Raw genomic sequence first — 27698 nt, forward strand, 5'->3', positions numbered from 1 at the left:
GGCAAGGGGAAACTGGCTGTAATACCCATAAGGCTAGCCCCAACAATATACTGTCTCCAGGAGGTATTATTTCCCAAATCTCCATCAGCTGGGAGCCTAGCATTGAGAGCACGTATTTTTATGGGGGACACCTGAATTAAGCCAACACGTCATCCAAGCTGCAATTCCCGCTTTAGCAGGACTTTAACCTGTTCAGACTTATCAGCACTGAGGGGTGAGATGACCCTGGGAAGCTGAGAAAGAAGAAGAGTAGGCTGGAGCTACAAAGCAGGGGGAAGGAGTCGAAAAGTCCAAGGAGCAAGCGCTCCTGGCAAGCAGTAAACAGGGGCAACATGCATATCGGCTTCTCAGAGAGTGCTACCCGCATATCCTCAGGAGAAACGATGGGGTTATAGGAGCATGGGGAGTGTGGCCCAGAACATCCTCCCAGAATTCTCCAGGCAGGAAATCTTCTTAAAACATGTTGTCATGCTATCAAAACACAGGTGACACTTATGTTATTATATTATATATTCACTCATTCATTCATTCATGTCTTCTATGACATGAAAACTGTTTTTAATTATGTGACATTGAAATATCCCAGAGGGGCAGCTGCATGTGGCACCATGTCCTCTCCCTGACAACAGTGTAGCGTAGACGAATGTAAAGTTCCCAGTAAGGCCCTGGCAAACAACAGACTGCCACTAAGAGGAACCGTTACTCTGCTCTTATTACCATCCTCACCGGTGCACTTGGCTGTGAGGTAACACAGCAGGGTTCAAGGAGCTATGCTGTGTCCTTAGCAAGACAGAAGATGCCCAGGGAGCATCGCTAATGAAGAAAGACCCAAGAATTAGTTTCCTTAGAATTCAGGTGGCTGTCCAAGAAAAAGGTCTCTCCACACCCCCCACATCTTCACACCAAGCCCTATGTTCTCTAAGACCTCCTGTGAAGTCAGCTTTGATGAAAACAGACTTTCAAGGCTATAACATGCTTTAGCAAACTCACCTCCTTCTCTGTCAGTTCTGCTTGTAAAGCATTGACCTTTTCTTTGAGGTCTTTATTCTCTTTTCGAAAGGATTCTATCTCTTCTAGTCTTTCCCGATCATCTCTCTCTCGCTGTTCTTTCAAACGCTCAATTATTCTCTCCTGTGAAGTAAAGGCCAAGAGTTGAGAACTCAAAACATTGTGCAAGAGGAAATGAGAAACCATCTGTCAAAACAGTGCTCTGGGTAACCCCCTGAAAAACTCAAGACTGGGTTTGTGGGAAGAGCTGTGCTCTGCCGTACCTGTGAGGGACAATCAACCTGTGCTACTCGGGGATGCAACCCGGTATCACAAGGTGGCAAGGGGTCTCTGCTCAAGCTCTGAGGAAACACATTACACATGACCATTTTAGAGCAGTTCCAGAAGAGGGAGGCTTAGGTGACAAGACTCTTGGCTTTCCAAAGCCCTGCACAGGCCAGGGGAAGGAGTAGGATTTCAGGACACAGCCATTTGTTTAGCCTCCACACCTGGCATCAAATAGCATTCTTTGGATTCTAAAGACTCTTCTTGGGCGACTTAGAGGACTGTGGGGTGTTGAGGTGGAGACTAGGTCTCTAGGGCCTGAGGTTGAAGAACTCAGTGAGAACTGTGAGACAAAGATGAACCCATCAGATACAGGATTTTACCAGTATGTCTGGTTCATATCTGTGGATCCTACCCCCCCCCCAGTGGTTTCTTGACAATCAACAAAGATTCCAGAATAAAGGTTTAGTTCAAGAAAAAGTCAAGCAAAGCTTTCCTGGATTAAGAGTACATTCCACGCTGGTACTGCTGCACCTGCTTGGCATCAGCCATTATCCCAACCACAAGGGCACATATGGTGGCAGGGAAGAGGTGAGAGTGCCCAGAGCTCAGAGAGGTTAACTGTGACCTAAAGAGACCCAGTACATAACAGGATGCCCAACCTGGTATCAGAGCTTCTGACCATCAGCCAGGCTCAGGAGACTACACGTCTGTAAACATAGGCCTGAACTCACTCAATGAGATAGAACTCTCCTTGACTGGGTATTGATATGTTCCTGGGCTTATAAGAACGAGAATGGCCTCAGGGCGCAGCCAACCTCCGGGACTTTTAGCAGGTTCGGTAGCTAGGCGCTCTCTACCTTCTGTCTGTGCTGACCCTGGTTAGCCGCTGCCCAGTCCACTCCATCCTGTCACCTGCACCAGACAGAGGTCGAGGTGACATTTCTAAAGGTCCACACTGACCATTCACCTCACCATTTGGAAAGCTTCCCGGAACCCTGGGGGCCAGATCACATGGCATTTATTCCCACTCAGCACTCCTGGGATGGTTGTACTGCATGTCCATCCTCCCAGCCCAGCTTGTCTGTCCTCCCACCTCAGCCTGCCCTGGAGTCCTATGAATCTTGTTGACCCAGAGCTGAACAAGCCATCTGGCATACCACAGGCACTTCAAAAGGCTGATGGAAGGAACACTCGATTGAAGGATCCCCTTGGCTTCAAGCAAGGGTCATAGAATGTAAACCTGTGCGTTAACATTTAGAAAGTGTCAGAATCCTCTGGAAAGTAAGCCAGGTAGCTGTGAGCACTAGATACTACTAATGAGGCCTCAATGAAAAAAAAAAAAAAAAAAAAACAACCACAGAGAGAGAAACCAGCAAACATTACAATGTTATTTAAAGTTACTGATGATTCAATATTACAAAATATTTCTCCATCAATCACAAAACTAATTTAGCTATCACCTGCACAGGGCCAAATGTCAAGAACATGTGCTAAAAGGCCCCAATACGCTGTGATCTGCTTGATTAACAAGTAACTTGCAGTAATCTTGGCACTGTGCGGTTGTTCTAGCCTTATTTGCATTGGCACATGCTTCTGCAGAGGTCTAATCACTTCAGGTTTTATCACCAACTGCATAGAAACTGTGTTTCAGGGGCCTCAGGCTCTGTTATCCAGTGTTTCCAACTGCTTATCTGTGAGGTGGCTACTGCAAGGCTGGGTGAGACCCGTTTTATAAACACAGTCCGTTCAGGCTCTTGAGCCTCTCTACATCACACTCAGTCCTCTTCTTTAGTGGCACTGGAGCTCAAACCCAGGGTAGAGTCACACTCTACCACACAGCTACACACCCAGACCAAGTCACATACAACTTTAACTCAGCGAGTAGAATTATTTTTGCATTCTTCTTACAGTTAAGTTCCTGGAAGTTAAAAGAAAAGAGCGCCACCCTGCCTCCACCCCCCCCCACACACACACCAAGTACCATAATCCAAGAGAAACAACAAACAGTGTCTGACATGTTCTATCCACCAGCCAAAGGCAGCAAATAGTTTACTTATTAAAGGCTCGTGACATAACTCAGTGGTAGAGTGGCATGTGTCGCACATGTGAGGCCCAGAGTTTGATCCCAGTGCTATGAGGGAACAAATAATTACTTCGGAACCCATAAAAATTTACTGGCCATTTTATATTTTCACACCATGCCTTACTGCAAAGGGTGTGTTCAACTGCACGTGGATGGGTGGGTTTGTGAAGAAAAAGTCATTTGCGTATACAGTGTGATATTATGATGAACACAAGGGTCAGAGTGTTTGAGTCCTTGGGATGGTTGATCATAGCCGTCATATTTTATGTATTTATTCATTTGCAAGCAGAGAGAGAAAGGAGAAAGAATGGGTACCCCAGGGCTTCCAGCCACTACAAATGATGCATGGGCTACTTTGAACATGTGGCGTTACTTAGGTCCTGCAGCATAGAGCCTCGGTCATTAGGTTTTGCAGGCAAGTGCTGCAACTGCGGAGCCATCTCCCCCTTCCCATAACTGTCATCTTGATCGGAATGAGAAACACCTAATGAATGGACTAATCCTATGATGGCCTTATTAGGAGGTGAAAAGCAGAAAGTGAGTCGAGTTGGAGGAAGTAGTTCACTAGGGTGCGGTCCGGGGAGCTCTATTTGACCTGACCTTTCCTATACTCCTATATTGCCCAGGCCCTTGGCCACTAATACTGTGAACTGCTCTTCCCTGTCATGCACTCCTCGTAGTGACAGACTGCCACCTACAAAGTTGTGAGCAAAACAAATCATTCCTCCCTTCTAGTCATTCTGTCCAGTTACAGCTGCACAAAAGTAACTAACAAGGATCTGTTTCACCATCTGTTAGCTAGATGACCTGGAACACATAGATATCCAAGAGAGAAAACAATGTCTCACCCACCACAGGCTAACTTAAGACTTGGTGACAGTGGCTTCTAGGAGTGTTAATGCTAATGCATCACCTGCCTAGCCCAAAAGTGAGGAATGATATGGCATATGCCTGAATGTTGTGTTTATAAGCAAGTCATGTCACCTTATGAAGCTACTTCCCATTGTAAAAATCAAAGAGTAGAGATTCAGTGTTTCTTCCCCATGGCCTTCCACATGGAATCTCAGGGCATGTTTAAGAAGCATGGGCTCCTGGGATTCTCAGCCAAATAACTAGATCAGAGCATGTAAGAAGTGGGGCTTATGAAAGGGTATTTTTGAAATGGCCTTAGCCAGGCACAGTGGCACATGCCTTTAATCCTTGGTAGGCAGAGGTAGGAAGACCACTGGGTTCAAGGCCAGCCTGGGAGTACAGAGTGAGTTCCAGGACAGCCTAGGCTAGTGTGAAACCCTACCTAGGAACAAGTAATAGCAGATATGTCTAGTTAGATATGCCTAAATGTTTACTACCTACTGCAGCAAACAGTTGAACCTTTAGCTGCTTGCCAAATGATGCAGAACCTTGTCAGCTCCTATGTCATTTGTCTTTTGAAATGTTTATTTATTTATTTATTTATTTAATAGAGAAAGAAAGAAAGAGAGAGAATGGGTATTCCAGGGCCTCCAGCCACTGCAAATGAATCCAGATGTGCACGCCCCCTTATGCATCTGGCTAATGCGTGTCCTGGGAAATTGAACCTGGGCCCTTTGGCTTTTCAGGCAAATGCCTTAACAGCTAAGTCATCCTTCCAGCTCATGACCCATGATTTTGAAATATACTAGAATTCTGATTTGGGTACCTTTTAAAATACTCTCCACTCGTTGTTGCTGTGAAAGTTAAAACTAAGTTACGCATTGTGTCTGGAATGGAGCAGCTCCAAGTCAAAGCTGGTTCAGGGGGTGATGCTGTTGGATGTAATCATTGTCATGCTTTACAATCTGACCTGGAGTTACTGAGACAAGTCAGGGACATCCCAGCTTCCACAATCACTAGCAGTCCCTCCTGCATGCCACCAAACTACTTCCCTCAGTTTCGTGCCCTGTCTGGTCCTTGCAGTTACCTAAGTTCTCAGCTCCTCCAAGTCCCATGTCATGTGCCGGAGATGGCAGATGAGAAAACCGAACAATTCACTATCAGAATGCTCCCAGAAGAAAATGAAACTTGGAGCTCAAGTCATTTAAAGGTACATCTCAAAGATTAGACCCTGAAAGGCCCAGAGAGGAGGAGACTTGCCCCAGCTAGCACAGCACAGAGACAAACTGATTCCCCACCCCCAAAAGCACTCTGCCCTGACATCCCCTGGGCCTCACAGGAAGTTCTTAAGCAAAAGGAATAATTTCAGAATTGGCAATTGCTTTGAGATTTTAACCAGAGTAAATCAAATATTAATAGAGCTCAGGTAGGAAAAAAGATAAATCCCAGAATTCATGACTGGAAAATCCTGTCTAATTCTGTGAATTTTAAGAAAAGAAATCAAGAAGTGGGGAATGGGCTGATACTATGTCAGTCAAACATGTAAGAAGAGTAGATAATTTTAACAGGTCTTGAATTAGCATCCCTTCTGAATACAGTTTCTCTGAAAAATCACTCATAATATAGTCTTAGAATTCTGCAAATAAAATATTATAATTTAATTCTAAAGTTATATATTCATAATTTTAATTAGATTGTAAAGACTATCAAGGCCTAGAGTTATACCTTTTCCTTAGCATCTATACTTTTAAAAATTTTATTTCAAATATAAGATATTATACTTTTTATCATATAACCCAGCTCCCATTATCCTGGAGGCCCTTCTCAGTGGGGTTATGGCATTTATGCCATGAAGGCCTCAGTCAGTCCCTATGCAGTGGAGTCAATATTTTCACTGGCGACACAAAGACATGGGAAGTTTGCACCATGTGTTGAGTTAGTAAATAGTGACAAACTAGTAAACTAGGTGCTAACACTGCACCCTGGCAAACTGAAAGATGCAACAGAGATACGGTTTCCTTGGCCACCTACGGAATCCTCACATCCAACAAAGGGGAAATCTGAGGACCAGAAAGGGAAAATGACTGGCCAGGGTCTCTGAGTTCATTCCAAGGTAGGGCTGGCACCCAGATCTCCTTCCACTTGACCTCACTGCCCCGGAGTCCTCCAAGTTTATAGATTATTATAACAGGAAATATAGGAAGCAAGGCTGTCATAACTCCATGACATTCCAAAAGACAGCCATACAACACACCCTGTGTTTGTGGACAAGTTATGCAAAGTGCAACAGAATCAAAAAGGCTGGCAGAGGGCTGGAGAGGTGGCTGAGCAGGTGAGGTGCTTGCCTGAAAAGCCAAAGACCCAGGTTTGATTCCTCAGGACTGTATAAAGCCTACACAAAGTGGTGCCGGTGTCTGGAGTTGGTTTGCAGTGGCTGGAGCACCTAGCATGCCTTGTGCATCTCGCTTATGTGGAATGTGGGGAATCAAACCTGGATCCTTTGGCATTGCAGGCAAGTTCCTTAATAGCTAAGACATCTCTCTAGCCCCAAATCCAAGCTTTAGACTATATTTTCATATCAATCCATGAGAGACATTAGCCACCTTTCCCCCAAACTCCTCTCATTTGTCATACCCTCTGCCCAAGACACCTTCCCTCCAGGAAGACACACTGTCCACCCCACTATTCTCTCATGTCTTCTCATAAATGTCACCTGTCTGATCCAAACCTGGCCATTAAACCAGAGCAAATGCTGTACCCGTCCATTTCTTTTCATTTGCAGGAGATGCAATGCATATATATCTCTTATTTCCTATCAGTCCTCTCCTTACTCCTACTAGAAGGAGAACCCTGTGACATCCAAGATTTTCACCCATTCTGTTCTCTGCTGTATACCACTGCCCCAAACAGCATCTGTCACAAGATCCATGGGGTAGCCTTCATAAGACAATCTGTTAAGAGCTGGAGAGATAGCTCAGTGGTTAAAGGCACTTGTTTGCAAAGCCTGTTGGCCCGGGGTTCAATTCACGGGTACCCACAGAAAGCTAGATGCACAAAATGGCAAATCTATCTGAAGACTTTGTTTTGCCCATGGTCTACTTACTCTCTCTCTTTCCAATTTTTTCCCTCTCTCTCTCCATTTTTTCTCTCTTTCTCCATCACCCGTATCTCTCTTTTTCTCTATCTCCCTTTCTCTAGTAAATAAATCATATTTTTAAAAAGACGTTGTGCTAAGCCCTGGGGGTAACGAGCTAGAACACGTTGGACATGTTGTTTGTTTCGGCAGTAAAGTAATGAAAGGCAATTAATCACGTTAAAATGGGGCATGAGCATTTCTGATTACAATAAGATCTGGAAAGTTCACAATGTTCAGGAAACAGAATGGGAGTACCTATAAGGCATCTCCAAGGAAGCAACTCCTAAAATAATAGCACTTATAACTTACACCTACTGTTCTAAACATACTCTACAGCAATGCATTTTCTCCTCAATATAACACAGTTCACTGGGGGTGGGGATTTTCATTAGCTCCTTTTACAGGTGAATAAACTGACAAACTAAGTAACTTGCCCAAGTTATGAAGTATTGGATTTGGCCTTTGAACCCATACAACCTATGTGTAAAGTCCACATTTTTTTTAAAAATATTTTCACTTATTTATATATATTGAGAAGAGGGCAGACAGAGAGTGAGTATGGGCATGCCAGAGGCTCCTGCCACTTCAAATGAACTCCATATGCATGGGTCACTTTGTTCATCTGACTTTACTTGGTTACTGGGGAACTGAACCCAGGCTATCAGACTTTGCAAGCAAGCACCTTTAATCGCTGAGCCAAAGTCCACATTCCTGACTAGCACTAGAGTACAGCAAACCCTCTCAGGAAGTCAAGCTCTTGGAAGAAGGAAGGTTTAAGTCTGCAGAAAGGGAAACAGAAGGCCAAGCAAGAGCAAGGGCAGGCAGGAGGAGACACAGAATACTGGTCAATCCACATGACCAGCACAGAAGGGCACAGAAATTCAAGGGAGAGAGTCAGACCATGAGGCTGAGAATTATGGGAGGGACCAGGCAGGCAGAGAAGTACTGGTTGCAAAGGGCTAGATGCTGATGGTATGTGCTGTTACTCAAAGAACTCTGGAGTAGGAAGATCACCCTAAGTTCAAGGCCACATAGTGATTTCCAGGAAAGCCTGGGCTAGAGACCCTACCTTAAAAAACCAAAAAGAAAAAAAAAAAAAAACAATTAAAGAAAAAGTCCAGATCAGGAGGAAGAACTGGGCCCTATGTAGCAGGTTAAGGATCTAGCCAGTGGATGTTTTGTTGTTAGGTTTTGTTTTGTTTTGTTTTTTCCAGGAGGCCAAGGGTGGTGCAGCATCTGCATGTCAGAAAGATGCCCTTGCCTATAGTGAGCCACATCTCACACAAAGGTTGATATAGAAGCATAAGGGCCAGATGGGACTGGAGCGATGGGGAAATTCAGGCACATTTACTGTGTGTTGGGACAATCTCCCCCCAACACAATTTTCCTCAATCCTGAAGACCTACTTTGGAGTCCACACTCACCTTTTCTGACAAGGCCTCTTCTAACGTGGCTAGCGCTGTGTCTGTGTTGCTGGAATCCGTTTGCAGTGACTTCACTCTGTCTTTCAGGTTGGTCAATTGCTTGTCTTTATCCCTAAGTTGCTCTTGCAAGTTTTCAATCTAAAAAAATTAAAAAACCACCACATGTAATATATATTTCATATGCAATCAGGGCCAAGTTTCCTGAAGTAATCTATTAAAAGCACAGGTTATAAGATTACAAACATTGTCAATATTATGTACACTTAAGGTAGATGTGAGAAGATGTTGATGAGATTTTCATCCACTTCATACAACCTTGTATTTAAATTACAATATTGTTGGGTATGGTGGCCCTTGCCTTTAATCCTAGCACTGGGAAGGCAGAGGTAGGAGGATCTCCATAAATTCAATGCCAGCCTGGAACTTCAGAGTGAGTTCCTGGTCATCCTGGGCTAGAGACCCTACCTTCAAAACACAAAAAATAAATAAATAACAATATGGCTGAATAGAATACTTCATCCATAAAAATGAAGACCCTTTGGACATGTACATTTTATTATTCTATTTCTATTCCCTTCATCAGAATTTAAATTTATAGTCCATAGACCTGAACTTGGTACAGTGAGTTAAAAAAAAAGTTCCAAGGATCTGGATTCATTCACTGAGCAGACACTGACTGGGTGCCCATTCTGTACCCAGCAGCACATCCGTGTATGGCTGTACCCCCATTCAGTCATTCCCTCATTCACTCCTCCATCCTTCTAAAGACTCTGTGACATGCCAAACGTTGTCAAGTGGCTGTTTCAAAGTGACCACATGAAAAGCCAAGTAGGTTATCACCAGTCGACTGCTAATGGGAAGAAGTTGTGATAGAAGTCGTACGTAACAAGTACTAAACACTCCATTTGGCAACTAAGTGCTGGCAACCAACCAGCTACTCTTATCCACTATGCGCAGCCTGAAATAAACACGGCACATAGGCGGTTAGAATGCCTGCCCAGCAGCAGCAGCAGCAGCAATGACTTTCTCCTGGGCATTGAGTCCATTATCATTCATGTTTTTATTCTCTGCTTTCAAGCCCTGTATTTCTTATCTAAGGATTTTTTGAAGAAAAGCCCATTAACACAAACAATTTATTCATATTAAGGGTTTTAAAATGACAAGGAAAAAAAGCAGTACAACTCTATGATAAGTCCATTCAAAATATTTGTATTCTGCACCCAGCTTTCTCAGGGAATCATTCCAAATGCATGTTTCATCATGTGTGGCTCCAGAAAGTTGTGAGGACTTGATTCTTTTAATGCGAGTCTGAAATTGTAATGCACACCAGGCTGGATGTGGCACTGGACATGGGACAATGGTATCAATGGAGGTGGTACTAGTTGCATCATCAGAATAGCTCTAAAGAGGCCAGGCCTGGGCTAGGGAGATGGCTTAGTGGTTAAAGACAGTGCTTGCAAAGTCTGACAACCTGGGTTCAATTCCCCAGTACCCATGTAAAGCCGGATGCAGAGTGGCATCTGTATCTGGAATTCATTTACAGTGGCAGGAAGCCCTAGTGTGCCTGTATTCATATGTTTACCGCCCCTCCTCAAATATATATAAAAGAATCCAGGTTTGATGACTTACAACTTTAATCCCAACATTGGGTCAGAAGGCTGAGGCAAGAGGATTGCCTCGTAATGAGTTCTAGGCCAGCCTGAGCTACACAGTGAGACCCTGTCTGGAAACAACACACAACATAACACAAGACAAAACACAGGTCTAAGGAGATGACTCAGCAGTTAAAGGCTCTTGCTTGCTAAGTCTGTCAGAACAGGTCCAATTCCCCAGCATCCACATAAAGCCAAATGTCACATGCACCTGCATCTGTAATTCTAATGTGCCTACAACGGAAGGCTGAGTCAGGAGACTCTGAAGCTTGCAGATTCAGCGAGTCTAATGATCCAGGGCAGTCTGGAAGCTCATTGGCAGTGACATGGGACCCTGTCTCAAAGAAAGTAGAACACAGACACCTCAAAGTTGTCCTCTGATCTTCATACATGTATCATGGCAATGTGCACACACATGCCTGCACACAAATACACACACAAATAAATAATAAATTTAAGATTACTGATTTGGAAGTTGTTTTTAAAAAATCCATAGCTCTAAAGAGAAACAAAATGTCATATCTGCACCAAATTCTACAAGACAAGGGCTTGGCTAATATATAGTTTCAATAAACCTGGGCCAACAAAGATGGGCTTCCTTCCTCCCATCAATTCTTTGTTTTCTCTTCTGCCCTCTCTGCCCCTTCCTCCCTCCAGTCCTTTGTTCTTTCTCTATACCTTCCCTTCTTCTGCCTTCTGATGAACACCTTGGAAATTCAGGTGATATATATCACACAGTTGACTTCCTTTCTCAAAAGCAGCACTTCTTCCCACACATCTGCCAGGATCCATCTGACCACCCTTCCCAGGGAAGATACCGGAATTCACATGGCATCATAGGGAAGCACTGGCAGCCTGGAGGAGAGGGCACAGTGTTACTCTGAGTGCACTCACACTCAGGGTATACTGCTCTCCACAGACACGGAGTGCACGGTGATTGCAAGCCCACTCTGGCACCAGTGCCCTGAGAGTGGCAGCACCGATTAAAAGGGACTGTGGTTGGACAGAGATGCCAAAGTACCTATTGTGAGGCTGCAGGAAACATCCTCAGATTACCAGGAAAATCAAAAAGACCAAGGGCCAGGAGTCTGAGAGCTAGAGTAATGGGGGATGGTGAGACCTAAGGATACACAGGTATTCATCTGTTTGCCTCGAATCTAAGCTGGTAAGAAAGCTAATGATACTGCAGACATGACTGGCGGGCAGACTTGGAATGAGATGCATATTTAGAGAGCCAGGGACATCCCCTTTAAGAAATGATGCACAACGATCATTAGCATTGAGTTTTCAGAGAGTAAACAAGATGAAGAGCAATGTGGAAAATACAGTCTCTCACATAAAAAGAAAAATCTAGGAAGATTTGTACACCTGGAGGTGAAAATCACAGGGAAGAAGCTATCTAAGACACAAGTGGTAGAAGAGAATCTCTAATTCACATGTTTAGGAGTTTTCTGCTGGATTTTTCAAACCATGCAGAGTCTATTTTTTTAATGTGAACCATGGTTACCTGGCTCATGACATTGTGGGTTATTTTTAGCTTTTATTTGTTTTTTCAAAATATTTTATTTATTTATTTGAGAGAGAGAGGGAAGGAGGGAGAGAGACAGAGGAGGAGGGAGACAGAGAGAGAATGGCAAGCAGGGCCTCCACTGCTAAGACAAGCTTGTTCGTCTTCCACATGCTTTTCTACATCGTCCAAGTATTTTTCTTGAAGATAATTGACAGAACCAAAAGGTATTTTTCAGCCAACTGTGAAAAACCAAAATGGTTCTTAGGATGAAATTTTGCTTCTTGAAAGGGGTTAATGCAGGAAGAAATGTTTCTTTTTAACCCAATGTGAAATTTTGTGTCTTTTAGAAAATTATTGTTCAGTTTTCTTATGTTTACAAATTCCTATAACACCTTCAATAAAAGCAAGATCTTGTTCTTTAAATAAAAATTATTTATTTATTTATTGAGAGAAAGAGAGGAAAAGTGGGGCAGAGAACTAAATAGGAAGTTCTCAGAGGACGAATTACAAAGGGTTAACACACATTTAAGAAAATGTTCAACATCCCTAACCATTAAGGAAATGAAAATTAAAACAACTGTGAGATTCCACCTTACCCTAGTAAGGATAGCAAACATTAACAAAATAAATAAAAACAAATGTTGGTGAGGCTGTAGAAACATAGAAACTCTCATTCACTGTTAGTGGGAATGTAAACTGGTATAATCCCTATGGAAATCCATTTGGAGACTCCTGAAAAGGATGAATATAGAATAACCAGCAGACCCTGTTACTCCTTTATTGAGCATTTATCCTAAAAGCTCCACATCTCAGTTCAGAAATATTTGCTCAACCATGTTTATAGCTGCTCAGTTCATAACAGCTAAAAACTGCAATCAACCCAGGTACTCATCATTGGAGGAATGGATCATAAAGATGTGGTATATCTACATGATGGAATTCTACTCAGCAGTAAGAAAAAACGACACACTGAAATCTATATAAAATGGTCGAACTTGGAACAGATCATTTTAAGTGAACTCACATAATCACAGAAACGCAATTGCCACATGAGCTCACTCATCTGCAGTTCCTAACCTGGATCAGCCCAAGTTGCTGGCATAACTGAGTAACATCTTGAGGTTTGGACAATAGGAAGGGTAGGGCTTTGAGGAAAGGAAAGGGTGGGAGGGGCACAAAATATGAACCCAAATTGAACTGGTACCATAGAATCCTATATCCTGGAAATCAGACTAAAAGGTGGAACCCTCAAGTGAACCTTAGACCTGAATCAAAGGGATCTGGAGAGAGTGAGATATAACTTAACCTCAAATTTCTCATGTTTCTTTCTTTTCTGGCTTTTTCTTTTTTTCTTTTCCCTTGGTGCTGTCCTGTAATTCCCTGTACCAGGATGTGGTCTACATCTACAATGAGCTGTTGATAAGAAAGACCTACTAGATATCCCAAAGCAAACAAGACAGACTTCTGTCAGAGCACTTGATTACCCACCAGAAGTTAATGCTAAGACCTTACTGCTGAAGAGACCAATCACTGTCAGCATGGACCATGGAGAGACCTGATTGGAATCCAGTGGAGAGCCAGTTCTCGGTTAATTAGCCCATCTGGTGCTCTAAGGTGTTGCATGAGCTACCAGGGGAAAGTGGCCAATGTCTGGCCAAGCAACTCAAAGTATAAGCTACTCAGAAGCAAACAACCTAATGTGATGCTCACACAAGTGCAACAGTGGCACACAGCCATGGTGGGTAACCACCTGCTCTTGGATTGGCTAACCGATCTTCTCAGTGGAAAGGAAGCCACATCTTGAACTGGGAAACAAGTCAGAATTATATCCAGGTAATGATTCTGCTTTCCATTGTCAAACTCCCACTAACCTTAGACTATAAAAGTGTCTAATCCCTTTTAATTGTCTCTAAATTAATAACGGCTATCCCATTTAACTGGTGCTGATGTCATTCTCCGTTGAAGAATCTGTTTCTCTTTTTCAGATGGGAACTGGACTTAAGGAGATAAACGAACCAGTGCACTCCACCCCAGCCCCAGGTGAAACCACAGAGGAATTTGGGAAATGAACAAGGATACTGTTCTCTTCTCTTAATTAAGTTGATATCAGCACAAGGGTGATGGAGAAAGATCCTGAGGATACTCAACATCTACCAAACCAGACATCTAGATGCTCCTAAGTGGCCATCAGTGATGAAGACTTAAAACACTCCCAGCATGACTCAGGGAATTTTGCAGAATGTTGGGGAGAGGCAGAAAGATTTGTAGAGCCACAAGTTGGGTCATTTTGCACAGAGACATTGCCTCTCCCTCATAACTGATGGTTGCCCCATAATTTATGACCCACAATCCCCATGGGGTTGACCTGCATCCCCAATGAGGAAGGCCTCTTCAGAAAAGGGGCAGGGAGGAGGGAAAGAATGGTACCAACATGTGATGTTTACATACAAAATATGTCCATATCTAATAAATAAATAAAGAGAAGAAGAGGCAGACATAGAGAGTGAATATGGGCACACCAAGGCCTCCTGTTGCTTCAAACAAACTCCAGATGCATGTGCCACTTTATGCATCTGGATTTATGTGGATACTGGGCCATGAGGCTTTGCAAGCTAGTGTCTTTAACTATTGAGCCATCTTTCCCACCTAGGATCTTCTCTTGAAATGGTTACTGATATACAAGATTCAAATCATAGGAATTTGGTGGGGGGGATGATCAAAGTGGAAGCTCAGGTGGTTCATGAAAAGTTTTACATGTTGCAGGAATTTAATCCATTTGTTTACACAGACTACACACTGGTCACTGGGACTCTGGTCAGAGGTGGGTCTGTGCATCCCGGGACGTGAAACTCCCTGACCCCCACTGAAGGTAGGTGCTCTCTGGTGTGGGCCATCAGTTACTGGAGCTGCACTGTGTGGCAGTGAACAGCTTGCAGTATGGGAACAGTTCAGATCCTAGAGATCATGTGATCACCCTAGTCCCAATGGATGGACTGACTCTTGCCTCTAAGCATGCCTGAAAACCAACTAAAGAACATTACTGCTGACCAACAGCCACAGCCTCTGTGACTCCACATTTGTCTCCACTTCTGTTTGATCTCTATGTTGCAACCACTAAAACTCTTATCTCCATGGTTATGACTTCCTTCCTTCAAACCCAACAGTGTCTCACATTGCCCTCCACATGAAGCCCAGACTCCCTAAGAAGTTCACTTCAAGAGATGGTGCATTTGATATTCCACCATGCCCAGAGAAGCTCCCACCCTGCCAAATCATGCCTGCCACTTCCACTGGTGGGAACCGTCTTCCCAGTAGAACTGTGTGCCCATTCAACTCCCACCCAAATGTTCGGTGCTGTCATGTACCCTGCCTCCACGGGAAAGTTGCCTGTAACCCTCCAGCTGGTTGGGCTTCCATCCCTGAGCCTTTCATGCACTATGTATGAAAATTACCACTTTACTCTCTATCTCTACAATGTATTTTCTGTGAGCTCTGTTAAGACAAGTGTTCTCACATGAGCAGCTCTGGTCAGGGCATTCACATAAATTTTCTGAACATACAGAGAGGGGGAAAGAAAAGGAGCATGGAAGGAACCAAGCCTGAAGAGAGTGCATTATATAAAGGGAAGAGGCCAGAACAGGTGACAGCTGAGTTACTTCAGCGCTGGGTATCTACAAAGAAGAAATAAAACATGATGAATAAGGTCCACATAAGGCTGGACCAACACTGTGACACATTTATATTTGTAATTCTTTCTGGTTCTATACTCTATAAAATTCTGAAATTCAGTTAATAATAAAGTTTCTTTACTCTATAAGATGTATTTGTGGAATTTGTGTTATCCACACCTAAAACAGCAGCTAAAATTATTAGATGAAGCAACAGGAACAACCTGGGAGGTTTGAACAACAACAACAAAAGCATGGATATTCACAAAAGTACCAGACTGCTGAGAACTGAGTCAGGAGAAAGGCTAGCATAATGTGGAAATGCTGAAGCCATCACAGCTAAAAACCACTGAGGCTTCAACCAGACCCAGCTGGATACCATCACTACTATAGTCATGATGTCCCATGGCACTGACTGCAGCAGAGAGAATCCCTCACCTTCCCACAGGACAGCAACTCTGATGGAGGCGTCTCATTAGATGAGATGCACACCCAAGGAAAGACAACCCACCCAACAGTGAGAGGCTGAGAAACAAAATGTTGGCATTTCCACCTTCAAGATGCCCTTTATAAAATCAGAAGTTCATTCAGGGCTGGAGAGATGGATCAGTGGTTAAAGCTTGCCTGCAGTCTAACCACTGGGGTTTGATTCCCCAGTACTCACATAAAGCCAGATGCTCAAAGTGGTGCATGCATCTGGAGTTTGTATGCAGTGTCTGGAGGTCCTGGCGTGCCCATACTCTTTCTCTCTATCTGTGTCTCTGCTTGCAAATAAAAAAATAAAAGATTTTAGAAAGAAGTTAATTCAGAGTTTGCATGGTCAAAAAAAAAAAATAATAACCTCAACCCACTACACCTAGGGAGAGCTCAAATATTCCTAACTCGCAACCACCATGCCAGATAAATAGAAAACATGCCCTCCGCTCTCTCCCTCTCTATCTCTTCCTCCTTCTCATCTTCTCTCATGCCTATAGCCTTGTAAGGCAAATGTCTAACCCAGACTTCTCCAACAGTAGTCCAAACAGCTCTGTGTCACCAGCCTGTGATGACTTCAGAAACAACACTCACATTTCTGCAGTTATATCCCTTTGCAAATGTGACATAAATGCAGTCATACAGTATGTACCCTTTCAGATTGGCTCTATTTCCAGTGGGCACAGCTGCCTAGACATCTGTCCAAGTTGTTATGCTTATCAATAGCTCATTGCTTTTTATTGCTGAGTTGTATACCATGGGAGGAATATGTCAGCTTGCTTTAACGTGTACCTGTTGAGGGACATTTGGTTTGTTTCCACTTTCTATTACAAGTGAGCTCCTGTGAACATTCACATACAGGTTTGTCTTCTGTAAGCATAACATTTTACTACTCTGGTATAACTGCTGCCAGGATGCAACCGTGTCATATGGAAGTTGTCGCATTTATTGAGTAAGACGTTACAGAATTGTTCTCCAGAGCATCAAATTTGCATCCTACCATCATGCAGGAATGATCTGGATTCCATACATTCACACCAAGTTTTAACTCTAAGTATAGTTTAATTTTTTATTTGTTTATTTGAGAGCGACAGACACAGAGAGAAAGACAGATAGAGGGAGAGAGAGAGAATGGGCGCGCCAGGGCTTCCAGCCTCTACAAACAAACTCCAGACGCGTGCACCCCCTTGTGCATCTGGCTAACGCGGGACCTGGGGAACCGAGCCTCGAACCGGGGTCCTTAGGCTTCACAGGCAAGCGCTTAACCACTAAGCCCCACACCAAGTTTTGATACTGCCACTGTTTTGTTTTTTTTTTTGTCATTATGATAGGTATAGTATTATTTTGCAATACAAATAGCTAATGATTTTTTCATGTGTTTCCATATGTTTATTTACTTCCTCACAGAAATGCCACTTCACATCTTCAACTTGTTTTCTAGTTGGAGTGTTTCTAATTTTGTTTTCTTGTTGACTTTTCAGTATCTTTTTAAAAATATTATTTATTTATTTATTTATTTATTTATTTATTTATTTATTTATTTGAAAGCAGCAAGATATAGAAGTGAGGTAGACAAAGATTATGGGCATGCTAGGGTCTCCATCCACTGCAAAGGAACTCCAGGCACATGTACCACTTTGTGTATCTGTCTTCACGTGGGTACTGGAGAATCTAATTCAAGTTGTTAGGCTTTGCAGGCAAGTACCTTAACCACAGAGCATCTCTCCAACTCACTTTTTCCATTTTTAAAAATATTTCAACTATTTATTTAAGAGAGAGAAAGAGGCAAATGGAGAAAAAAATGGGAACACCAGGCCTCCAAACACTGCAAAGAAACTCAGAATGCATGTGGCACCTGTGTATCTAGCTTTACATGGGTACTGGGGAATCAAACCCAGGTCCTTAAGCTTTGTAGGCAAGTGCATTAACCACATAAACCGTCTTTCCAGCCCCTTCTGTTAACTTTTAATGATTCTTTATATATTTTAAATACCTGTCCTTTGTCGGATTATGTGATTCACAATTATTAAACTTACCTCCTTCTTTGAGGGGGCAACATATCCAATCAGAAACAGCTTGTGAGAGACAAGAGTTTATTTCAGTGTAAAAGTTTTTTAAGTATATTTTATTTATTTATTTGAGAGAGAGAGAGTCAGAGAGAAAGAGGCAGGCAGAAAGTGAGTATGGGTCCCAAAAGGCCTCTTGACACTGAAAAAAAAAAAAAACCCTCCAGACTTATGTGACACTTTGTGCATTTGGCTTTATGTGTGTGCTGGGGAATCTAACCCAGGTCATCAGGCTTTTCAAGTAAGTGCCTTTAACCACTAAGACATCTCTCCAGTCCCAGTTTACCATTTTGTTCTGCTCTGTTTTGGTTTTTTGTTTTGCTTTTTGAGGTAGGGTCTTGCTCTAGCCCAGGCGGACCTGAAATTCTATCCATAGACTCAGGCTAGCCTCAACTCACAGTAACCCTCCTACCCAGGCCTCCCATCATGAGTGCTAGGATTAAAGGTATATACCACCATGTCAAGTTTCCAGTTTACAGTTTTGAGGAGAAGTTTTGTCATGGTGGGGAAAGCTTGGCATAGCACATCAGCTCACAGCAGTAATAAGAAACAGCCAGAGGGAGCTAGCTCTGAACATTCAGTGGGCTGGATTAATCAACCCCAAGGCCCACCCTTAGCAACACACCTCCTCTAGCAAGGCTCCACCTCGCAAAGGCTCCACCAGGTGGGCTCAGCTGCAGGGAACCAAGCTCAGCTGTTTACATGGCAAGTACTTTATCCACTGGGATGTCTCCCCTTCTCTCCCTTTTTCACTTTCACTCCCTCCCTTTTTTCTCTCACTATCCCACCATAAGGTAAACAGCTTTCATGGGCCATACCTCCTGCCATGAAATGCTACCACAAGCCCAGAACATTGGGTCAAACAGTTTTGGACCAAAATCTCCAAAATTTTGAGCAAAAATAAACCTTTTCTACTTGCGGGTTGATTTATCTCAGGTGTTTATTACAAGAGTATATTTTCCTCATTCTCCCCCACTTCTCATCTTCCTTTTGGAAATCCTAATCCTTTTGCTGTCACCATTTCCTTGCTGCATAGAGAACCTCCTTCAACCATTCTTTTTTTTTAATATTTTTATTATTTATTTATGTGTGTGTGAGAGAGAATAAAAACACCAGGGCCTCCAGCTACTGCAAACAAACTTCAGACACATGTACTACCTTGTGCATCTGACTTATATGGGTGCTGAGGAATCAAACCTGGACCCTTTGGTTTTGTAGGCAAGTGACTTAATCACTAAGCAATCCCTCCAGCCCCTCCTTCAACCATTGTTTAGGGACACACACACACACACACACACACACACACACACACACACAAGAAACAGAGTCTAGATACCTCAACTTTCCCTTTTTTCTAAGAATTTGTTTCTGCCTCATTTCCGAAGGACTGTTTCACCAGGTAGATAATTTTTTAAAAGGAACCACACTTAACAATGATGAGGCAAATTTCTCCCAGATCTCTACTTCTTAAGTGAAAAATACTGACATACTAAGTTGTTTAGTTATGGCTGCCTTGAGACGTGTCTTTAATGTTCAGAGGTTAGTTTTGATGTCAGGGCGAGCATCTCCTTGAGTTTACCCTGCCTAGGTCTCAGCCAGAGCGCTGAATCTGCAGGTTTGTATCTCTAGCCAACGTGGAGTTTTCCACTCTTACTACTTTAAATACTTTCCAGCTCCATATTTTGCCTCCATTCCTGTATTTCAGATGTCATGAATGTCATTATCCCACAAGTTCAGGAGCGCTGTCCATCTGATGTCCAGTCCACTTCTTCTGTGAGTCAGACTATGGAATTTCAGGATCCTTCCTCAAATGTTCTCATTCTAAGTTCTGTCCTGTCTCCTGATGTATCCTTCCGGTGAAGGTTTCAAGTAAAGAATATAATTACTTATTCAATCAACTTTGGGAAAAATGTTTTAAACTAGTCCCTCTAATAATTCCTGTATCTGGTTTGTCTCTGGTGACACTGAGTACTTCTTTCATTCCAGCTGTGATTTTTCCTCTGTGATGGCTTATTCCTACAGCAGGTGGCTTTCCTAGGAGGAAAAGTGAGTTTGTATCACATCCTGAGAAGCTCCGGAACGCTTCTTTCTTCTGCTCACGTCTTTTGTTCTCCCAGCAGTCCTCTGAGTTAGGGGCTGGTGCAGCGCGCAAGCAGGGCCCTTCCGGCCTCCCTGGCTCGCCGCTGCCCTGCTGGAGAGACAGGTGGCACTGGGGAGGTGGCCTTGTTGTGGCTGTGTGGTGAAGCTGGCAGGAGCATCTTGGCCCCACACTCATAGCAGGAATGGGACAATGGGAGAGTTTGTGAAGTATGTGTGCTATCTTCCCCCTAAGCCTCACTTCCAAATGGGACAAAGCTATAGGAAATACATTCAAGAAAGCTCTAAGCACCCTCACTGTGATGAGAGATGGTCTGTTGGCCAAGATATTAAACACAGAATGAAAGAGAAGCCTGGCAGGACACCACCAAGATCTGTGTTTTATTTCATGGGACCAGCACACAATAGGTCTGCAGTAAACATTCCTTGACAGAAGCCAAAATGACCAGGCCTTTAAGTACTGGGTGAAGCTTGGCTTCAATTACCTCCTCAGAGACAATTTTCTTGAGGACAACTACACCATGACACCCTGTGGACTATCTGAGCCACTGCAACACGCAAGCTCCACCAAAACCCAAATGAGTTCAGGGAACACAAGGAAAGAAACCGCTCCCCAAAGCCCATCATCAATATTTAAAGGTCTACAATGCTCCGCTATCCTCAGCAGCCTGACCCCAGTGGATAAGGTATTTTAAAATAAAAGCAGCCACTGCTTCCCACGCTTGGTGCTTATCCGAATTCCAGAGCATTTATACGATTTCCTTTCTCTTAAAACTAATTTAAAAATGTGATCCAAACCCTTAACCAAGACAGCATGTTCCCAAGTAGTATGGAATCTTGTGTAATTTTTCCTTCAGACATAAAATGAATAAGCAGCAAATTTAAAACATCCCCAAACTATTCTAAAACAGAACATTCTGAAAAAGTCCAATGATAAAATGGCAAGATCCAAGCTCCCCGGTCCCTCTCGTGATGAGAGAGCATTTACAGCAGTGTGACACGCACATCTTCACCTCGTGAGGGGATGGCAGGGGGGCTGTGAGGCCCAGACTCTCTGACCCTACCAAGAAAAATTTCCTAAATTCACAGAAACTCATTTCTACTGGATGTCACAATAGTTTGTTTTCCACATACAACCCAGTAAACCCATCAGATTTAATATGTAAAGCAGTTCACTTTTTACATATTGTGTCCCCCACAAATAAAAGGCAAAGTATATACAGAAATCATTATATGTTGCAAAAGCACTTTTAACAGGAAATTATTAAGAATTTTTTATGACACTAATTTTATCTGAAAGTTGCAGCTTATGTATGTTGTAAAACTCTGAGGTCAAGTTTCAACCATGCATACATCTTTCATTTTTATTCTCTTCTTGGTTTGCTCAAATAGTACATGACATCAGCAAAAATGCTCTGCATATTAGAACACACAGAGAGAAATTTTTTAAAAAATAATGGGCACATCAAAAATATCCAGTGAGATCTTGAGCATCTTATGGAACTCCCACATAGATGATTCTGATCCCGACAGAGATGCAACTTAACTTTGGGAGACTTGTGAAGCCGTGGTTTTTGTCAACACGAAAGTGTGTGTTACCTACTCTCCAATTCTATTCCAAACTTGAAATTTAGGTGACAAGTTACTACCTGCTTTTATGCTTGCTTTAATCCCACACTAAAACTCAACTGCAACTAACTTTAAGGTTTAAGCATACTAGCTAATCTTTGACTATATAAATATATACATTTTAGTAATTAAAAATTGTCACTAAGATCACTTAAAAAAACCATTAAACTCTTCTGGGGAAAAGTCTTTTCTTGTCCCCACACTGCCAATAAGCAAAGTGCTAATCTTGTCACGTTTTGGCCACTGTCTCAGGAATGGTTCTTAAATACTCAAAGGATTAAATTAAATCTCACCTGCAGACAGGCTTTACAATTCCACAGAAAACCTATTGCTCAAAGGAAAACTACTTTCATTATCTTTAGTTAAAGCCAAATATTCTGTCCTCAGAATTTGGAGGAAAATAGCAGCATCAAAGAAAACAGTTCACTTCAAGAGAGTTTGTTTTTCAAGACCCTGTCTAAAAGAATTATTTAAGGGAGAATTCCTCTTGGGACATAGCTTTTCAATGCCATACTAAGACAGCTATAAAACTGTGTCATTTAAATTTCTTAAGAGTTGATGTCTTTTCACCATTTTCACTGTATTCTTGGGGGTTTAAGAGTGTTGGGGTTTTTTCTAAGAAGTATTTTATTTATAGCTTTTGTTTTGAATTCTAAATTTGGCTATGATCTTTCACTTTTTAAAGAGATTATATAATTTTATGAGCCAAATATTTAAAACCCATGAGGGGAATAAAAATAAGAGATATATTTCTTTTGCGATTAAAATTAAGTAACAGAAGGAAGTGAATGTAAAAATTAAAAGTATCTCTATGTATTTGGGCTGGAGAGACAGCTTAGCAGTTAAGGCACTTGCCTGTGAAGCTTAAGGACCCAGATTCAATTGTGGCACATGTGTCTGGAGTTCATTTGTAGTGGCTAGAGCCCCTGATGAGCCCATTCTATCTCTCCCTCTCCCTCCATCTCTCTCCCTCTGTCTCTAATAAATAAATAAAAAGATTTAAAAAATTTGAAGTATGCACTTTATAATAATACTCAAGAAAGCATTTTTCAACTTTAAATATTCTATGCTTTTTAAGAAATACATAATGTTCTTAATAAGACAAAATATTCACATGACAGAATATTTGCTCCTATAAGCAGTTAGCATTCCAACCCCACTTCCGGTCATGTTGGTATAGCAGTCACTGGCTGCAGGATCAACACAGGTTCATTTGTGGACTCTTGAGTCTACTTTCTAAATAAACAAAAACCTAACTCTCTCCCCAAGTCAAATACAACACAAGAAGAAGGAAAGGAGATGAACTAGTACACGGAAAAAGAGAAACATCATGTCAGAGTACCCTGCATCGTTATCTGCAGACAATTTATCTTGTTATTGGTTACTACCCTTCATGCTAAATGTTCTGTCCCCTACTGCAAATGTTCCATTTCAAAAACACAGCAACATATGTTCCAAACAGAAACCACAACAGCAATGTCCTAGTGGCAACAGGATGTATTCTGCAGTAGATTAGAAAAATTCATAGTTATGAAACTCAGAATTGATGAATTTCACTAACAACATGATCTACAGGAAAAAAAAAAAACCAACAGTGTGTAAGAATTCTTTTTAGTTACAATAATATATTACAATTCTTTTTAAGTGACAATAGTGTATTAGAATTCTTCTTAGTTCCAGTCCAAACTTTATGAAATAGAGATCAAAGTACACTTCACATTATCATGCCCTCTTCAAAGGGAGCTCTACTAATGCCTAGATTAAAGGCAATATTTGCAGATACTCTCTTCATTTTCATTTTGGAAACAAATGTACAACAAGTGTCACTGAGGTACATGAGCATAGCCTGTCACACCCTGATTCTCTAATTTAATATTTTCTCCTTTGATTTGTCCATTGGATTCTTTGAACAACGTATCTCATCAACTATTTTCAATATTCATCCCAGCCTGAACCTTGGGAAACCTAATTATGGGTGACTTTGACATGACCTGAAAGATGAATCCTTCCTGGGCACCGAATTCCATTCTTTTAGGCTGGATTTCTTCAAAGATGTATTATTTTATGTGCATTCTGACGAGAGCCATGATATTATATCCATGCTTCACAAATACTACATAATAATTCTGAGTATCTTCAACATTTATCTTAAATATTTAAAGAATGAGTGTGTAGAAAAAACGAAAGAAATTAGTAAAAGGTAGGTTTATTTTTTCTTTATTTTTTTGCATGAGGTAAAGGCTAAATCCCTCCTCAACAATTTCACTATAATATTTGATTTATTTGAGAGAGAAAGAGGCAGATAGAGAGAGGGGGCTCACCAGCACCTTTAGCCATTTTAAAGGAACTCTAGAAGAATGCTCCACCTCCTGCATGTGGGGAACTGAACTGCTGAGTCATTTCTCCAGTCCCTTCAAGAACCTTTTCATGACACAAGGCATGAGTGGTCAAAAGGCCCGTAGGACAGTGACTCACCAGCCCACCAGCAGTGCCAGCGTCCATGTGATTTTGCAACTCAAAACAGATGACAGCCCACCTAGTAACGCCATCTACTCCAATTCCCCCACAACAACTCTACGGAGAGGGAAATTATCTATTAGGAAAAGGCTTATGCAATAAATCTTAAGGTGACTTCTGGCTGCTTACAAATGCATTTGCCCTGCTATCTGCAACTGCTGCCACAGAGGTGGAATTACTAAGGTGTGTGGAGAGTTCAAGCCCAGCTCCTTCCCAGGGGTGCTGCACCCAGGTGTGTTGGCTCCTTCCAGATTCAGCCCTGGATCCAAAATAAAATGGCTGCTCATAGGGACTTCTGGCTTCTGGGCTGTTGATCTCCTAGCACCTGAGGTTTTCGTCACTGGTAAGGTTTTGTCTTGCCCACCCAGGCAGGTTAACATCTGCCAGGGTGAAAAGGGATCTTTTTGTCTTTCCCTAAGTCCATGGGCTTTTCCATGGGCCCTAAGACCATGCTGGTATACTCCTCACCCTGTGGTTCTTTAACTTTTTCTTTCCCCACCTGATCTCCCCTGAAATGGAATAAATGTGATGGTTTACAAAAATCATCCTTCTCAGTTTCTCAATTATTTGTTAAAACAGTCATGAGCTCAAATATAGGGTTTGCATTTGAACCCCCATAAAACAAAACCCCACCACGCTACTACTGAAGTATAAAAGTTATTCAAAATCCCGTGGCTTTCAGCTTGCCCGTATCTGAGAAGGGCCTGGTAATGTGGATTCCTGAGCTCTGGTCCAGAGACACTGAGTCAGTAGGTCCAGGGAGAGGTTCAGTGATCTACATGGTGAACAGGGCTAGATTTGACCTAGGGAAGCATTAGAAATACTTAAACCAGAGTGTTTTTATATCAAACTAAGTAGACAATAACAATGACTACTCTCTTCTCCCTCAAGCATTGCCTTCCAAAATGATGTAGAAGGAATATTCTCCCTAGTCTGTAATGGCTAAACTTGCTCTTCAAAGGTCTGATGCAAAAAGCATCATCTCCTGAAATTTAGGAGATGCCCCCCACCAACACAGGGATTCAGGCTAAGGCTGTACATGGATACAGGAATGCACCCTCATCTCTCATGTTCTCTATCCCAAGAACAGCATAGTCAAAACACAAAAGATCTGAAAACACATCTCCCTCAAAGACTCCATCAATGGGAGTCACCAGTTACTGATAACAATACTACCCAGAGTTGGACTGGAGAGATTGCTTAGTGATTAAGAAACTTGCTTGCAAAGCTTAAGGACCCAGGTTTGATCCCCCAGGACCCATGTAAAGCCAGATGTACAAGGTGGTGCATGCATTTAGAACTGTGTTCCACTGGCTAGAGGCCCTGGTGTGCCAACTCTCTTTCTCCGTCTGCTTCTTTCTCTCACTCTCTCTCTCAAATAAATAATAAATAAATAAAATATTTTAAAAATGTTACCCAGAGTCTATCTTCACTTATAAAGCACTGGGTGCTAAAAATTAAATGAAGACCAAAGATAGAACAAATACCCCATGAAAATAGCAGATCTGGCAAATTCTGACAGCCAAATCTTCAGTGCAAGTGGAACAAACTATGGAACCTCTGCCTCTCAGGGACCCTTAAAAGGAAGTCATGGCTCTTAAAATGCCCTGTGAGCAAAGGACAGAAAGAGACCAGTCACCCTACCCCTCAGCCCTGTGAGTTTACCAGGGCTGGACAAAGGGAGTTGAAATGGTTAAGAAACCTTCCACTTTCTTCCTTTCACATGCAATGTCTTCCCTCATTCCTTCCAGCAGCCACCATCTGCATCCAGAGGTCTGATTACAGAGCAGGCAGGATTTACAAAGTGAAATAATGACACAGGCCCTGCATTCATTTACTAATGGAAAGGAGTCTGTCTTCTGCAGAGTGTCAAAACCCCAATCTCATCTGCTAGCCTGACACCGGCTTCTTTTCCCAATTAAATATGGACTCCTTCGACTGTCCTGGGAGATGAGTCTTGTTCTGCAATTGGATATTTAAAGAAGCAGTCTGCTTTTGTTTATGCACTTTTGTTTCCTATTAAGATCCAGAATGCGTTTTGTTCTTTTATTGTTCTAGGCAGCTTCCCTACATGCAATTTCTGAATCTCAGGGATAGATGGTTGAGGATGACCATCAACAACTTAACTTTATTAACAAACTCCTCTGGTCCCCACTGAATGCTCTCTTTGGCCAGAGAACATGGGGAGGGAAAAATAGTCCAAGTCTATATGGATGCAAAGGCGTCACACTGGACGTCACTACCAAAGTCCCCCAAAGCATAGAACTGCAAAAGGATTGCTGTGAAGCAGGGATGGGTCCTTCTCCAGGACAACAGGTCAGACTTTGTATGTCAGGCACTTCACCACTAACTGTGAAACCCAATGCAGCCCTCAAAACACGGAGCAGACTGAAATAAACCCTTGGAATAAATGTGGGAAATGGGGGAAGATTTTAAAAGTACTCATACCCCAGAAAAGTCACTTGTCTGTTTCAAGGCAACTGACATACTTCAAATTCAAAACTCTTTTAAAAAATAAAATGCTAGCTGTACCTTTTAAAACAATGAAACTCGCCTGGTACTTCAGCTTCCATGGGCTCCCCCAGACTTCTTGTTTTCCATGGTTCAGTAATTGCTGGCAAGAAGGGCCACTTGCACCCTCAAAATAAGGGGCAAGTGGCTAATTATTTCTGTCCAAGCCCCTCTGCAGACTAAATCAGTTGCAGATGTAGGACTCGTGCCCACCAAAAGGGAAGTGGCTTTTATACCACGGGGTAGTAGATGCAGAAAAATTCCAAGAGAGTCAACCCAAGAATCCTGCCTTGTTTGGTTCCTATAAATGACCATCCATGGAAATTCTCTTTGCAAAAAATAAAAAATGAGAAATCAAGCATAGCAAGAAAGAGATGTGTACAGGGAGGAAAGAATGAATCTAATGCTATTCAGATAAGCAAATCAAACCTATTCTCCATACTTATCTTGGTCTAAATATTGATTTAAATACCTTCAATGTGGAGCTGGAGGGATGGCTTAGTGATTAAGGCATTTGCCTGCAAAGCCAAAGGACCCAGGTTTGATTCCCCAGGACCCATATTAGCCAGATGCACAAGGGAGCACAATCATCAGATGTTCGTTTGCAGTGGCTGGAGGCCCTGATGTGCCTATTCTCTCTCTCTCTCCCTTTCTCTCTCTCTCCTTCTCCATGTATGTATACATACATATATATGTATGTATGTATGTATGTATGTATGTATATCCCTCTCGTCCTCTTTCTCTGTCAAATAAATAAATAATAAAATAAAATAAAATAAAATTCCTTCAACGTCTGTCTTGGTC

At 42.3% G+C, this 27698-nt stretch overlaps 1 protein-coding gene across 14 annotated transcripts in view; it reads right to left on the bottom strand.

Moving 5' to 3' along the window:
- The window catches only part of Erc2 (ELKS/RAB6-interacting/CAST family member 2), a 1023973-nt gene that overhangs the window by 579307 nt on the left and 416968 nt on the right, over positions 1 to 27698 (bottom strand). For all 14 annotated transcript variants that reach the window (XM_045136003.1, XM_045136012.1, XM_045136010.1 and 11 more), the window contains 2 exons: positions 8771 to 8908; positions 991 to 1131 (listed from right to left, as the gene is read on the bottom strand). In XM_045136003.1, coding sequence (XP_044991938.1) covers positions 991 to 1131; positions 8771 to 8908 — 279 coding nt within the window. The remainder of the gene's footprint in view (positions 1 to 990; positions 1132 to 8770; positions 8909 to 27698) is intronic.

Source organism: Jaculus jaculus, chromosome 16 (genome assembly GCF_020740685.1).
Source record: "Jaculus jaculus isolate mJacJac1 chromosome 16, mJacJac1.mat.Y.cur, whole genome shotgun sequence".
NCBI lineage: Eukaryota > Metazoa > Chordata > Mammalia > Rodentia > Dipodidae > Jaculus > Jaculus jaculus.